The sequence below is a fragment of the Python bivittatus genome, unplaced genomic scaffold (assembly GCF_059951505.1).
Source record: "Python bivittatus isolate LINGU-HERP-01145 unplaced genomic scaffold, Pbiv_v1 ctg000840_np1212, whole genome shotgun sequence".
NCBI lineage: Eukaryota > Metazoa > Chordata > Lepidosauria > Squamata > Pythonidae > Python > Python bivittatus.
Genome location: NW_028277113.1, coordinates 9,814,774 through 9,829,888, shown reverse-complemented (window position 1 = coordinate 9,829,888; position 15,115 = coordinate 9,814,774). Strand labels below are relative to the sequence as shown.

The 15,115-nt window shown below is 39.1% G+C and overlaps 1 protein-coding gene across 4 annotated transcripts in view; it reads left to right on the top strand.

The window, feature by feature from the left end:
- Positions 1-15,115, top strand: part of PIGN (phosphatidylinositol glycan anchor biosynthesis class N) — a 177,400-nt gene that overhangs the window by 46,280 nt on the left and 116,005 nt on the right. For all 4 annotated transcript variants that reach the window (XR_015794051.1, XM_088130849.1, XM_088130848.1 and 1 more), the window contains 6 exons: positions 2,257-2,365; positions 5,757-5,859; positions 6,562-6,664; positions 9,521-9,607; positions 11,684-11,739; positions 14,763-14,838. Coding sequence is in view for 3 of the 4 variants with exons in the window: in XM_088130849.1 (XP_087986975.1) it covers positions 2,257-2,365; positions 5,757-5,859; positions 6,562-6,664; positions 9,521-9,607; positions 11,684-11,739; positions 14,763-14,838 (534 nt within the window). In the remaining variant the exon portion in view is untranslated. The remainder of the gene's footprint in view (positions 1-2,256; positions 2,366-5,756; positions 5,860-6,561; positions 6,665-9,520; positions 9,608-11,683; positions 11,740-14,762; positions 14,839-15,115) is intronic.

Sequence of the window (15,115 nt, the reverse complement as noted above, 5' to 3'; positions counted from 1 at the left end):
AAGATACAACCTTGAGAAAGGATGTCAAAGAAATTATATATCAGAAGGGTGTAAACTGGCTCCACTTCTTCAGCTTGAAATAATCAGATGGTTTCACAGCCACTGACTAGTTGCATGGGGTCGGTTTGATTTAGAAAATTGCTTCTGTTGAAATAAAGGGCTTTTGCATATGTGCAAAAACACTTCCAAATTGTTTAACTGATTCAGAACATCCAATATGATGTGATTCAGAAAGGTAATTTGATTCAGTGATTGTATTGAATTTCCTTTGAATCACATGTCCAAACTGAAGCTTCATACAGCCCTATTATATATTTTCCCACTTGTATATTAAGAGGATGTTTATTTCTGAAAGGTCAAGATGAATGCATCTTTTCCTGAGTCCCATGTGGGGAATGCTTAATAGAACAACAAATTCTTAATTCAGTGGTGGTTTAGTAGGATAGAAATTGTTATGATGATGATGTTACAGAAATTGTCCAGTGGGAATCTGCAAAACGTGCAAAAATGCTGGAGTACTGATACTGGGAAGCAATTATATTTTCCAGAGATAACGTTTTGCTATTACGGTAGTAAAGAATATGTAATGTTCCACAGCAATTGTTGTATTTTAAAAGAAGACAATAACTCAGTTACACCAAGAAAAATGGGACTTTTTATTGAGCTTTTCCAGATAGGGTCGTTCTAGTTTAGCATACATAATTTGTGTTTGATAAATAATTTGTGTATTCCAATTCATGTGGAGTGTACAGAGTTGAGTGGCTGAAAAATGACAGGACTCACAGTTGATTATCTTATGTTAGAAGATAAAGTTTCCGAGGAAAAAGAAATGTTAAGAGTTGGTCTTGGCACTGTTTTAAAGATTAAAACATACTTTGTGACCAGTAGATGTCACTGTAAATTTAAATCAAATGAAGGAGTTAAGAGAATAAACTAATCCAGATTAAAATATATAAAGAATTGTCCTTGTGTATTTTTGCTATACCATTGAAATTAGATTTTGGATTTTATTTCCACATGGTTTCATTTTTTGTATCACTGTGTGAAGGTTTGGAACATTACAAAATGTACTAAGTTTTTTGTATCCCTTTGTTAGAAATGATGCAATTTCACCATCTTTATTAGAGCCTTGGATTAGCTCAAAACAGTCCTATGTGAAATTTTCCTTATCTCCCCAAAAAACCCCTTAGGTTGTATGTAAAACGTGACTGTTAGGAGGAGAGATCACTAAGGTTTTTTGTGATCACAGATGAAACATAACTCTTTCTGTAACATTATTCTATGGCCCTTGCTGAACAAACACATTGGGAAACTGGCTTCACTTTCTTACTGGGGTTGGAGTAACTGGTGCCGATTTATTGTGCCTGTTTGGCTCATTCCTCTCTTCATTGAATTCCTTCTCCCACCACCTGCTTCTATGTGAGGAAACTGCTTTATAACAATGAATCTTTCATTTTAATGCTGGATTTCTTATTTTGACGCTTTAATATATATGGGCTGATTTTGGCTAGTGTATATTCTGTTTTAATAGAGTTAAAATATGAACGTTATAGCAATTTATTTATATTTAAGTCCAAAGTCTAAATTATGTTATATAGGGTACAGGGGAACAAAAATCAGGCAGCCTGACAACTATTATGGCTTCTATGAACTGTCACATGATGACACATCAGGCAAAGTTCATTAAACCAGCATAAAACCTGATGCCAAATAGCTGTTCTTTGATGACCTCCTCTAATTACCTCTCTAATCTGTAACTCTGAATGCTAGGAAATGGACTCCTATTGACAAATCTCCCATTTAAATAAACTCTGTTGAAAGCCTTCCTCCTGAGTGCTTTTTCTCTTATTTATTCAGTCTGGAGGAAATCAAGCATGAAATACAGTTATGCAAGTATGAACCAACAGTTTGCTCTGGCAGTTTCTGAATACATTTATGGTGTTATCCAAAATACAATAGGGTTATACGATAACTTAAAGAATATATGATCAAATGAAATGTTAAGCAGTGGGCGGTTTTGAAATCTTCTCTTTTTTCTCCCTCCCCTTCCACAGCCAACTTCTTTTTATTGAAATTGCCAGTTGAACTTGGGCGTAGTTCTTACAAGAGTCTAAAAACTCTAGTTTTTTAAAAAAATTGGGCTTTGTGGAAAAAATCTAGAAAGTCACTTATAATCTTGCTAGTATTCCTGAATCACTGCAATAAAGTAGAATCACTCAGGTAAGCAATCCATTATTTTATTTTATTTTTTATTAGTTGCTGAGTCTGGTGGCCTCGACATACATTGTGAACAGTACTCATAGCAGTCTTCACAGCAAACAAGGATTGCCTATAATAAATCAGGTTATCAGCTGGATGACATTAGGTAAGCCTACCTATCTTGACTGAGATTATCTTGGATAAAGATCTGTCAGGTAAATATAGGAACATTGGTTTGCTGGTCTTTCTGCTATTGTTGCATATGTTCTGTCATTGAGAAATGTGGCCTGAAGGATCATGCCCTTAATGGACAGTACCTAAAGCCAGAAAAATAATGTTTTATAATTACATAAATACAGGAATCCATAAGCATCCCCTGATAAGATAAACAGATTCAACACATTATGATGAATATTTATTTGGAAGTAGACTAGAGATGGCATTAATTAGAGGTCTTGTTAAATGTTGAAGGGGTTCACCACAAGGAGCAGTGGTTAAGGGGCTAAGTCTGCTACAGGTCTTGATCTGGAATTACAGAGTAGTTGGAAAGAATTGAGAGAGCAGCTAAAGAAGTTTATTGGGGGTGTAGGTTACTCAGTTTAATCCCGTAATTGGAAAGAAATGGCAGTTTAAGAAAAAAAAGGCTCTGCATGAAACTCCAAAGAATTGCTCTAAATATGGGCTAGCTGGACACATCGTAGATTAGTGTTGAATCCCTTCTCAGCTATGAAGTTCACAATCTCTCACCTAATCTTCAAGGTAAGGTTGTTAGAAGCGTAACAGGATTGAGGAGAGCCAAGTGCACCATGCTATAAAGGTGCTCCGGGATTGGGCAGTGCTACATGCTGTACATAGTGGTAGGTTCAGGCAGATGCTGATAGCTTATGAGCTATCACTCAGTCTTCAACAAAAGACCGTCACTAACAGACATAAAGCATTCATTCTTAAATGTAAGGCTGTGTCTAACAATTCCTACCTGCCCCCCCCCCCAACTGTAATGTGAATTTGAGCTAGGGATTTTCCACGTTTTTGTAAGCCAGCACTTGCTGATACTTGTTCTTATATGTAATTGTGATGCGTGATGTTTCTGCTCTTGGCTCCTGCTGCCAGTTAAAGGCAGGCATCCTGATCTTCATAAAGGCTCTGCAGGTCAGGCTTGTTTGTTTTGAAAGCTCACTCTTGCCACTCCAAGCTGGCTGCTGTTCTCTCTGCCCTTCCCAACGTTTGCCTTTTGTCCGTCAGTTCCCTAGGAGTCAGATCTGACATTTCGAGAGTGATCAGAGACAGAAGAGACGCATTAAGCATAAGAAGTTTCATAATAGCTATAAGCCAGAATTGTTCTCACACTTATCCAAATACATTCTGAATCTCATCTTAAGTACAAGATTCTTATTGTTGGGGTTGCAATTTTTTTCCCTTTTCCTTGTTCTACCTGTAACTTCAGCTTTTCCTCATCTCAGCCCTACAATTTGACAAGGAGCCAAGCCTGACATTTTAATGTACAGTGGTACCTCGGGTTATGAATTTAATTCGTTCTGTGACTCTGGTCGCACCCCGAATTGGTCGCACCCCGAAGCAAATTTTCCCATAAGGTTCAATGTAATTACCGTTAATCCATTCCGGCGTCCGCGGACCACACATCAGGGGCGGAAAAACGGCCGCGGACCACGCGGCAGGGGCGGAAAAACGGCCGCGGACCACGCGGCAGGGGCGGAAAAACGGCTGCGGACCATGTGGAACGGGCGGAAAATGGCCGCGGACCATGTGTCACGGCGGAAAATGGCCGCGGATCCGGTTCGTAACCTGAGGTAAATTTTTGCGGCCGGAGCTGGTCGCAACCCGAAAAGTTCATTGGCAGAGGCGTTCATAACCTGAGGTACCACTGCTTCTCTAAGTTGCAGCCGAAAACAAAAGCCCACCAATTTAAGTAGCATAAATGTTCCTTCTTGTATTTTGTTTCCAGAATGTTTTGCTGGGTTTGAACACTTGCTGAAAGAAAATTAGTCAAAATGAGCATGCAAGCTATTTAGTATAGTGGGCAGTAAAAGATGACTGTTGCTAATTGTTTTTAAGGTTATCTTTTGTGTTGCATGTTTTAGGTGTTTGCTGCAGCACAATCTGATCATGGCATAGCTATCAGCAGCGCTTTTTGAAATCTACCTTGAAATAATGTTAGTGGCTTGGCTTTTCTTCCGTTAGTGATAGGAAGACTGGCTGTGGTTTCTTATCTGATCCTCATTTTCAGAAGTCTGGTTTCTTTGTCACTAATCCATATGAATTAAGACAATTAATACAAATTCCAAGCCTTATGATTACAGAGTCTTGGCTTAAATGTGGTGGCTAGGGTGATGGACTAGAACTGGGCAGATTTCAGTTCCAATCTATCCTTAGCCATAGAAACTCACTGGGTACGGTGCCACCCCAGAGTTTTGAGTTACGCTTTCTGCTTATTAATTGATTCTCTATCAGTGTAGTAGAAGGACTGATTAGTATTACTCCTTGTGATCAAGCTTAATGCTGTGTTTAAAAAACTGAATTGTTTCCTATATCTGTGATATGTTTTATTCTTTGTGTTTTCTTCCTTTTTCTGTTTGATTTCTATATTCTGTTTTTCTTTATTTCTGCATATTAAAGGAAGTATTTTTTTTTTTAATAAAAACTTTAGGCCAGTCATTCTCCCTCAGCCTGGTTTATCTCACTGGGTGGTTTTTGTGAGGAAAATTGGAGGAGGGAATGCTACGTATACTGTTGTAAGCTCCTGGAGAAAGTAGGATATAATTCTAACAAAGCATAAATATTCACTCTATCTATCTGAAGCTAGAGAAATAATTAAGCAGCAGTGGAATGAATTGTTTGGCACCTGGTTCTTTCCAGTTGCATAATCTAGTGTTTTGTAGGAAGGAGCCTCCCATCACCTGACTGCTTTGATCTGGGTTCTGTCCCATCTCCCTTCAAATGCTGATCTTGCATATGAGGCTTGGTGGAAACCTGTGTGTTGTATGCCAAGATGAATAAGGATCTTGAATGTTTTGCTTCTGTTCTCCCCTCTTACTTACCAGCTGATGTGTGAGAAAGCCCCGTAAGCTCCAAATGCTAGAAAAGGGCTTTCCAATCCACTGGGCTACCCCTTCTCTTTGTTTTCTTGCCATGCTGCTTAAAAGAGGCAGGTTTCTTATGACACCTAGATCACTCACACATCCTCTTTTCTACCTTCCAAGTTGGCTCCCTTCATGTGCTTCATTCCACATCAGAGTACTTGTTTGAAGGAAGCATTCCAGGCCTCTCTGTACTTTTCGCTTCCAAATTGCCTAGCACAAATTAAGCTTAAAAAGGAAAAACACGTTGAACACAAATTAGCATCTTCTTCCACGATTGAAATTCAGAGTGGCTGTATTCACTGTGCACTTTTTTGTTTCGTTTGTGTCCAGCATGAACTGTTTGCAATGCAGTTTCATCAAAAAGGTAGAAAGGGGACTTCCTTCTTACTTTCCAGGAATGCAAATGCAAACTAGCTTAAATTATTTTTCTTTTGATAGATAATATTCTATTTCTTACAGTTTCATCCTTGATAGTGCCACTCCTGAGTCCCACTTTTCTGTTCCTGAGGCTGCTGAGCATACTTCTTTCTTTGATGTCAACTTACCTTCTCCTTAGCACTGGGTAATTTTTTTTCCTTTTATAAAAGGTAGAGATGCCCTTGAATTGAATTTGAGCCTTGATGATTATATGCAACAGGTGGCAGCACCTTGTTTGGACCTGGAAGCTAAGGTAGTTCAGGCCTGGTTAACACCTGGATGGAAGACCCCCAAGGAATTCCAGGGCTCTCGGGTAGACTGGGAAATTGGAAGAATATCATGGAAGAAGGCAGTGGCAAACTGCTTCCATAGTGTTGGGAAAGAAACTACATGCATATGTCCATATAGTGGTTGGGATTCAAGTTGGACTCGAGAGAATCTTCACTTGTATTCTGGTATATGTGAGATTGGTTTGGGGTTTTGTGAAGGTTATGCAGTTCTGAGAATTTATTTAATATTTCCATGTTTGTGCAAATACATCATTTATCGTATAAGATAAAAAGTTCAAAGTGTGGTGCATTTTCATTTTCACACTTGAAAATAAATTGTGCTTCATATTAACGGGAATGGTGCACCATGTCTTCCAGTTATTTAAATATGCAAATGATATGAAGTATCTTTACTTGGATGTGGTAATTTTTTCTTCAGCATGGCTACTAGTTGTCTCCATGCTCCCTTAGTTATTATTTCTTATAAAATGGCATGATTGTGCGTATATAGAAATAATGCCAATACTTTGGATCCTTTCCTTTATATTCACTTGCTTTCAAAATACATTCTGATGTAGGTATGAAGCTCTTTTCCCTCTGGCGTTGGCATTGTTGATGTTTGTGTGGATAGACATGGAGCAAGAAGCAATCCAACAGTATGGCATTTCATATAAATCTAAGGTAATGATTCAGTACACACCTCAGGAAAAAATGCTACCTCCCTTTCCCTCCAGCAACAAAAATCCCAGCTGACTCATGAGTCTGGGAGTGCAGGCACAGAATCCCAACCACTTCAGTGCTCATATTTTTAAAATAGAATGTACAAACAGGAAAGGTCCAGTGGTTTCACAGACACTCATTAGCTGTGGCCAAAGAGGTGGCCAGATTTCCCAGAAGCCAGCGTACTCCACTAGTGCAAATCTGACTAGCTATAGTCAGAAAAAACATAGTCTAAGCCAGAGCTAAGTGATCTGGCAATTTTAGAATGTTTTGAAATACAACACTGACAGTCCCAGGCCATAAGCCTAGTCTTCATGGGCTTCTGGGAATCCTTTTGAAAAACATCTGAAGGCCACCTTCAGATTGCCCACCTCTGGGCAGTATTTTTGCAGTCAGGTTTCATTTTTATTTATGAACACTGATGATTGCAGGGCATTGTTGTTGGCGCAATTATATTCACCAGATTGAGGGAAGCTGGCATTTTTTGGCCCATTCTTAGGGTTTAATGGATAGAGTGAGTGCCCTAGCTCTTGCAATCACTTATGATATCTATTTGCCCCTTATTTCCTCCCCACCTCCCCCAGCGACCTATTCTGGAAGTCACAAATGAGTGCTAGAGTACCACATGCAGGTCTCTGTTTCCTTTCTTTAGTCTCATAGTATGATAGAAATCAAAGCATTCCTCTCACCTCTCAAGTCCTTCCATGTGATGTGGCTACTGAGTAAGCAAATGCAAGCTTAAGCTACATTGATGGAACTGTACCATCCAAGTCACAAAAGGTGATATTATTGATGAACCAGTATGTGTCTATGTGGTTGATATTTAATTATAAGCTTAAGGATTGAATTAATTTTATATTGTTACTAAATGGACATTATATGGATCTTTTTTACCAGTTTGTTTTCCTTTTTTTAATTTATTTTGATTACTGTAATTTTATAGTAATATAAGGGCTTTAGTTGGTTTGTGTGCTATGGAGATGCCATGTGGTTGTAATGATGTATGGCAGTGTTATCGTTTTCATAGCTTGTGTTGGTTGTGTTGTAGTAGGTTGAGTGGTCAGGCACTTTTTGATAAAATTGCGTGGATATCCATTTTGTTGGAAGATGTTGTATAGGTGGTCTGGTATAGTAATTATAGGATTACTATAATTTTTTTCTTTCTCTATAACATATATATTAAACACTTGATCACATATGTCATACACATTTTTCTGTTGGTGAAGTTGTCTATATTTCACTATTAAAAAAATAAATTGAAACATAAGAAAATAAGAGGTTATTTTAGTATGCTGCTATGCATAAATCCCATCTGGGGTACTCTGCTGAGTGCTGCACATCACATTTTAAGAAGGACATCAATAGATCTGGAGACATTCAAAAGAGAGAAACCAAGACTTTGAGGGGTTTAAAAGTCCAAGGAATGGTTGGAAATGCTGGATATGTTTAGAAGAGAAACTATGATAGACGACTTCAAATATCTAGAGAGACATCATATCGAAGATTGAACAGGCTTTTTTGTGTGTGTGTGACTGGGTTGTATAGGACTAGAATAGTGAACTAGTCTGCCTTGGGAGGTGATATCCTCTTTGACTGAAGTTATTAAAGCAGAGGGGAGACAGCCATGTATTAGCACACTGTACATTGCACTCGACATTGAAGAACAACAGAAGAAGGAAACAGACCACCTATAGAACATATTCCAGCAAAATGGATATCCATGCAACTTTATCAGAAAGTGCCTGACCACTCAACCTACTACAACACAACCAGCACAAGCTATGAAAATGATAACACTGCCATACATCATTACAACCACATGGCATCTCCACAGCGCACAAACCAACTAAAGCCCTCCATAACATCTTAAGCAAATTCAAAAATGTGAGGGAATTCCTGGAAGCTTGGTATTCAGACAAGGCAGCCATTGACAGGAACATAGAGATAAACAACATCTACACACTATTCAAAAGAGACAGTAAAAACGAAAACGAAAGACCAGAACATCTTCTCACTAGCAGTCATCACCCAGATAAGCAGAGATTAACACCAAGATTATCACCAGACATACAATCAGCAGTCAACAATACCCTAATCAAGGAACTATCAGAGGGAAAAAATAAAACAAAACAAAACCCACCCCCCCACCCCCACCAACACTGGCAGGGCAGGCCACTGTATGTCAACAGAGGGCAAACCCCATTCCATTCTGGCACTGAAGATGTTACTTAGCCAGGTAACAAAACGTTTGCAAGAAAACAACCAAGCTCAGAGAACCCCAAGGACTCCATACTCTTTTAAAGATCCTTTCTTTAACTCTGTTTATTGAAGCCTCTGAATCCAGGGTATGTTCTTATGTGGGAGTAGTGGAAAGAACATGTTGTTGGAGATGCTGAGCATTTAAACCAATCAGAAGAAAACAAGTTAACTTTCAGTACTGATTTGGCTCTGTAATATCTTTGCTCCGTAGCTCACTAGAGGATACTGCTAGAAAGCAAAATCAACTTTTCTGGATTAGGAAAATATGCCACTTTGTAGGACATCAGGGAAAAGGAAAAAAAGAAATAAGAGAAGCAATAGAAAGGTCAGAGTATTATTTCCTTACTTAAGGCCACAGAAGGATTTGATAGTCCACCTTAAAAGGTCATTTTCTTGAAAGAAAGTTGTAGGAGAAAAGACTTCTGTTGTAGGACAGGCTGGATTCTCTGAAGGAGTCACTCTTTAATTTCTTATTTATTCTCTGGGATATATACTTTTAATATGAACATAGTTCCATCTGATGCTATTCTGCTGATTTCTGTTTTATTGTCTTTATAGCTTGCTGTTCTCAACTTTTCATGCACTACGGATATGACCCAGTTTCGGCCACTTCACGCGGATGATATCAGAAGAGCTTTTTTCTTTGTATCCTTTGACTTAGGAGAAAAGAGACGACTGAACTTCAGCTGTGGCACGGCGAAGATGATAAAAACAGTTGCTTTTAGGGAGTTGCTGCCCAAACGATTTGCTATTTTAAAGGTTATATTGGGATAGACTTATTTTGGGATTATGGTTGAATTACCACCACAAAGCAACCTGATAACAGTGGTATTTTGACCTTTGCTAAGCGTTATCAATCTACAGATTTGTCACTCAGAAAGTGTTGGCTACCAATTAACTTAGTATAGCTTCTTTAATACACTTCCAACGTAAGGGCACAAAATTTTATTTTCCATACGTTTAGGTTTTGTATTAATAAGAATTGATAAGAAAAATTCATCTCCATTGTTAATCGTCAATAAACATTCTTGGACATATAATATTTAGGCTAATACAGAGTTTTTGGGGCATAACGAACATAGAATATTGTAAGATCTTGCGATAACAAAATAGATTAACGAAATAGAATATCACAACACTGTTTTTACAGAATTTGGTTTCAAACAAAATTCAGGGTTTCTCATCTATGCTTGAAGTGTTTTACCCAAGTTTTGAATAAACTATATAACTGATAGGCACACAAGCTTGGTAAATTTACAGATTACAAAAGCTATTTAATTCACAAATCAATTTCTGTTATTTTATTTCTGAAGAAATATTACATTGTTAATATTGGCGTTTCCCTATAAATTTAGGTAAAGAATTTTGGTGGGGGCTAAAGAACTTTTATTTAGAAGATTATTCTGTAGTTCCTTTCTCTACACGTACAAATGAGCACATATTCAAAATTTCATACATTTTAAGATCAATAAAATATTGATCTTATGCAATTACTAATCAAAATTGTAAGATAAAATATGAAGTATACATGACAGGGAGCCAGTTTGGTGCAGTGGTTAAGGCACTGGGCTAGAAACTGGGAGGCCGTGAGTTCTAGTCCTCCCTTAGGCACAAAGCCAGTTGGGTGACCTTAGGCCAGTCACTCTCTTTCAGCCCTAGGAAGCAGGCAATGGCTTCTGAAAATCTTGCCAATAAAACTGCAGGGACTTGTCCAGGCAGTCACTAGGAGTCAACACTGACTTGAAGGTGCAAAAAAAAAAAAAAAAGTTAAAAAAACAAGCAACAAAAAAAGAAATAAAATAAAGCTACATATACATTATTCTAGATGTCTATATATTAAGCTTTCACGTAGTTAATAGCTTAGACCTTATTGCTCATGGAACAGCAAGCTGTTAAGTTTCCAAAAGATTTCATCTGGTCATCTGGTCCCAACCTCGCTGGTCTTGAAAACCTGGTTCTGAACATGACTTGTTCTCCTCTTCTGAACCTACCTGATGGTCCCTTGGACTTGCTTTTCCTGTTTGACATTGCAAGCTGATTGACTGGCATAGTCACTTGTTTAAGAAACTTTGCATAGTGCAGCTGCTGTTAATTCCATTGAACTTGCCTCAAATCATGTGGACCTAATACAGTGTTAGAATTTATAAACAAGTGAGCTGAAATTGGTACACCAGATTTGCCATGGAGTGTAATCTGAGTCATCCTGAGAGATGGGCTGGCGAGAATATTTTTTAAATTATCAGTAATTTAACATTGAGACAAATGTCTTTATTTAGATGGATAGGCAAGGATCTTCTCTTCTTACCTCCATGTACAGGAAATGTGAATTCTTCTTCCCTCCTCTTTCTTCTTGACACACATATAAACTAATGTCTCAATATCTATTTCATCGTAGGGAATTGAAGAATGTAATATGCATGCAAAGTTAAAAAGAGGACCAGCAGTGATTTGCAGTTTGTATATATATGTATATGGGTTGAGTACTTGTGGGAGAGCTGGCTGGCATGTTAATCTCACTAGTAGTTGCAATTCTGGGTGCTGTTCTCAGATCAATATTATGAGTTGTAATTCTGAGTAGATATTCAGAGAATTGCAGTGTATATACTTGTTAGTTCCTGGGGCAGCCAGGAGATATTTACCTTTGTAAAAAAAATATTGTAGTAAATAATTATGGTTTTGTTACCTTGTTGGCAATATCACATTTTCCTCAACTTGTTGCAGGTTTTCTTCATAGTGACAGCCTTTTTTGGCACTGGAAATATAGCTTCTATTAACAGGTAACTGATATAAGCTGATGTTGGTCAAGAGCAGCCATTGCAATGCCTCCATTCTGTTTCTACGCTATACAGTTTAAGCAAATGCCTTTATAATTGCATACAATATTGCATAGTCTGGAATGTTTTATATTTTACATTGTTTGTGTTAATCATGATGAGAGGAAAAGAATATGCAGGATCATAAATTTTCTCTGTCTTTAGGGAATTTCACCGGATATTCTCGTCTATTTATAAAGGGGAAGATATGGTAGCTGGTCTTCCTTTCACAGTAGGAAGGTGTGTTTAGGTGACAGATGGTAGAGCTTTCAATTAAAAGGTCCTAGTTTTTAATGCTAGGTTAGTGCTGGTAAGATATCTATTATCCAGGATTTAATCCTGGATGAAAGCACTGTCCTGGCATGTATTACTTTACAGAGGGTGGAGTGGAGAATCAACCTTTCACATCTTTGTTCACCAGGATACTCTGTGTTCCAGCAGTCTAGGGTAGAGGGTGGGAAAGTGGTGTGAGCGTGTGCTGTAGGAACTCCATCTCACTAATCTGAAGCTCTATCTGACAGTTTTAGGTATTTTCTGCTATGTTTTCTGCTGTGTTTAAATACCCAGGACAGAGTAGTGTACTATGTAACAGTCTCTGTTCCTGAGCTAGCTGGGGTGATCTCTGGTGTTGTACTGAATTACCCTAGATTTCTTCTCTTGCTGAGTTTCAGTGTAGGTTGCCCAATCAGGAATGACTCAGGATCTCAACATCTATCATAATGACTGTGGACATTTCCCAAATGAGAATTTGCACCTGGCCCCATGCGTTCAGCACAGCACATGCTAAATTTGGTATTCTGTTCAGCTGGTGCTATTTAGCTGAAAGTGGAGTTTCTAAATACATTGTCACGGACAGAAAACTCTGGTATGTTTTCGACTGGCAGCTGCAATAAACCTCTTTGGGGTGGTGGACTGGTTAAAATGACTCGAGCCTAGCATCTTATGGATCCAGGTGGTTTTCTGAATGGGGACTTTCCCCCTCAGCTTACAGTGATTCTGTCAGAGCCTTGGCTGATCTGTGGAATATGGAGATGGCCCAGGCAGCTAACACTGCTGTTCCTAAGCACATTCTTCTCTCTAGCACAGCTTAGTCAACAGTTCGGTTTTCCCTTTTGCCTAACAAATAGAAGCACAAAACAGTGCATCTGTATGCCCATCACATTTAAATGATCTTTGTGCAGCATTGTAATCACCCCATATGTAAAATACAGTGGTACCTCGGGTTACGAACTTAATCCGTTCCGTGACTCTGGTCGCAACCCGAATTGGTCACAACCCGAAGCTCTGCATTTTCTTTGGAGCCATGCTGACAAGCACACCAAAAACCTTACAAAACGCCACAAAACACACCACAAGCCTCACCGAACGTTTCCTTGCTACCGCGATCTCGCCCACAGGAAGCCGCGACCGCGTGGCAGCAGGGAAAATGGCCGCGGATCCGATTCATAACCCGAGGTGGAGTTCGCAAACCGAGGTAAATTTTTGCAGCCGGAGCTGGTCGTAACCCGAAAAGTTCATTAACAGAGGTGTTCGTAACCTGAGGTACCACTGTAAATCCACCTTTCCCAACATGCAACTGTAAGTTAGTGAAAATCTGAATGATGTCTCTGCAAGAGATGCTTATTTAATAACATAAAGTTCTCCGAAAATATTAGGTGAAAGGAAAGGACACAATTCAGCAACAGGCCTGTTGCCCCAGGCTGAGGATTATATATAGGTTCACTCTGACATATTGTGCTCATAACAAATGCATGGAGAAGTGGGTATGGAGTGCTACAACTTCAGTGTATCCGTACTACATCCAAGTATTTCTTTTCCAGTTGGACACAAATATATATTTATTACAGGAAGAGGAACTGTGGCTGGAAAAAGAACGCTAGGAAACCTGTCCCAGAACAGTTCTGTGAAACCAAAATCCCTAATCTTTTGTAGCTGGCGGACATATTTGTAATTTTGAGAACATGTCATCCACGCTCTCAGCAAATAAATAAATACGTCTGCTTATTAGGGGCCTTATCTGTTCACAGAATGATTGCTTATGCACAGTGTGGCAATCATAGACACCCAGTCCCACACAGGAAAATCTAGCTCAGTGTTGTCCAAACTTGGCCACTTTAAGATGAGTGGACTTCAACTCCCAGAATTCCCCATGGCTGGCTGGGGAATTCTGGGAGTTGAAGTCCACTCATCTTAAAGTGGCCGAATTTGGACAACACTGAGCTAGCTGGAAAGTTCTTTGTGATGCTTATTCCACAAAATACTCCTTTCTGCCACTCTCCCACCTTGGTTAGTCTTCTTGAGGGTTAACAGAGCACTAGGGTACAACCATCTGCTACTTGTGTTTTCTGATTATTTATTCTAAAAATTTTTTTTCTAGTGTGTTATTCTTGGAAATAAAAGTTTATGTTATGCCTTGCAGCATGCCAACTTCCTTGTTTTAATGAAAAGACATGTACGTGGGTGTATAAATTCAAGTGGGGGCCGAAGCTTGGGGGACACCAAATAAGGTGTTCTCAGTGCCACATTGCTGCTCATGGAGATTATGCTGATGATCCTAAATATAATACTTTCCATGTGAAAAAAAAAGGCAAAAACAGGAAGCTGGCACACAAGTAGCAGCTGATCACTAGGAGGAGTGGGTAATGTGCCAGCTGCTGTTGTGTAGGTCAGCTTGCTTACTTACAGATCTTGACTGACAGTTATAAAAGGAAAAGGAAATAATATAGGGAAATATTTTGTAAGAACAAAGGGGCTTTAAAAATATTTAACAGGCAGAAGGCTGTCACTTGTAGATTAAAAAAAACTAAAGTTCAGCTGTAAAAGTAGAAGCAGTGTAAACCAGCAGTGTATCTCATTTGCTGCCTAACAGTGCCACGTTTTTGTAGTCGAGAAAAAGGACACACGTTATCTGCTGTTTCCTCCTGGAAAGTATTGGCTACAAAATGCATGTTAATAATGTTTGTTCTGTTCTCATTCTTAAACTCTAGCTTTGATCCAACCTCGGTTTATTGCTTCTTGACTGTGTTCAGCCCTTTCCTGATGGGCGGCTTGCTATTATGGAAGGTCAGTAATTGCCTCTTTAGGAAACACTGTTGTTAGACTAGACAGGCCAGCAGTTTTCAACCGCTGTGCAGCACAGATATGCGTGCTGCCAAAGGTCCACAGGTGTGCCACATCAGCGAGCCACAGTAAATGATAGGAAGTGCCGCCCAGCTGTGTAGCCAAAACCCCACCTCCGTGACATCGCCAAGGGCAGACCGGCTCCCTTTCTTCTCCTGAGTCTCAGAAACCTGTGATGTCACAGGACTTCCAGTTTCGTGACCTGGAAGTCCTACCTATG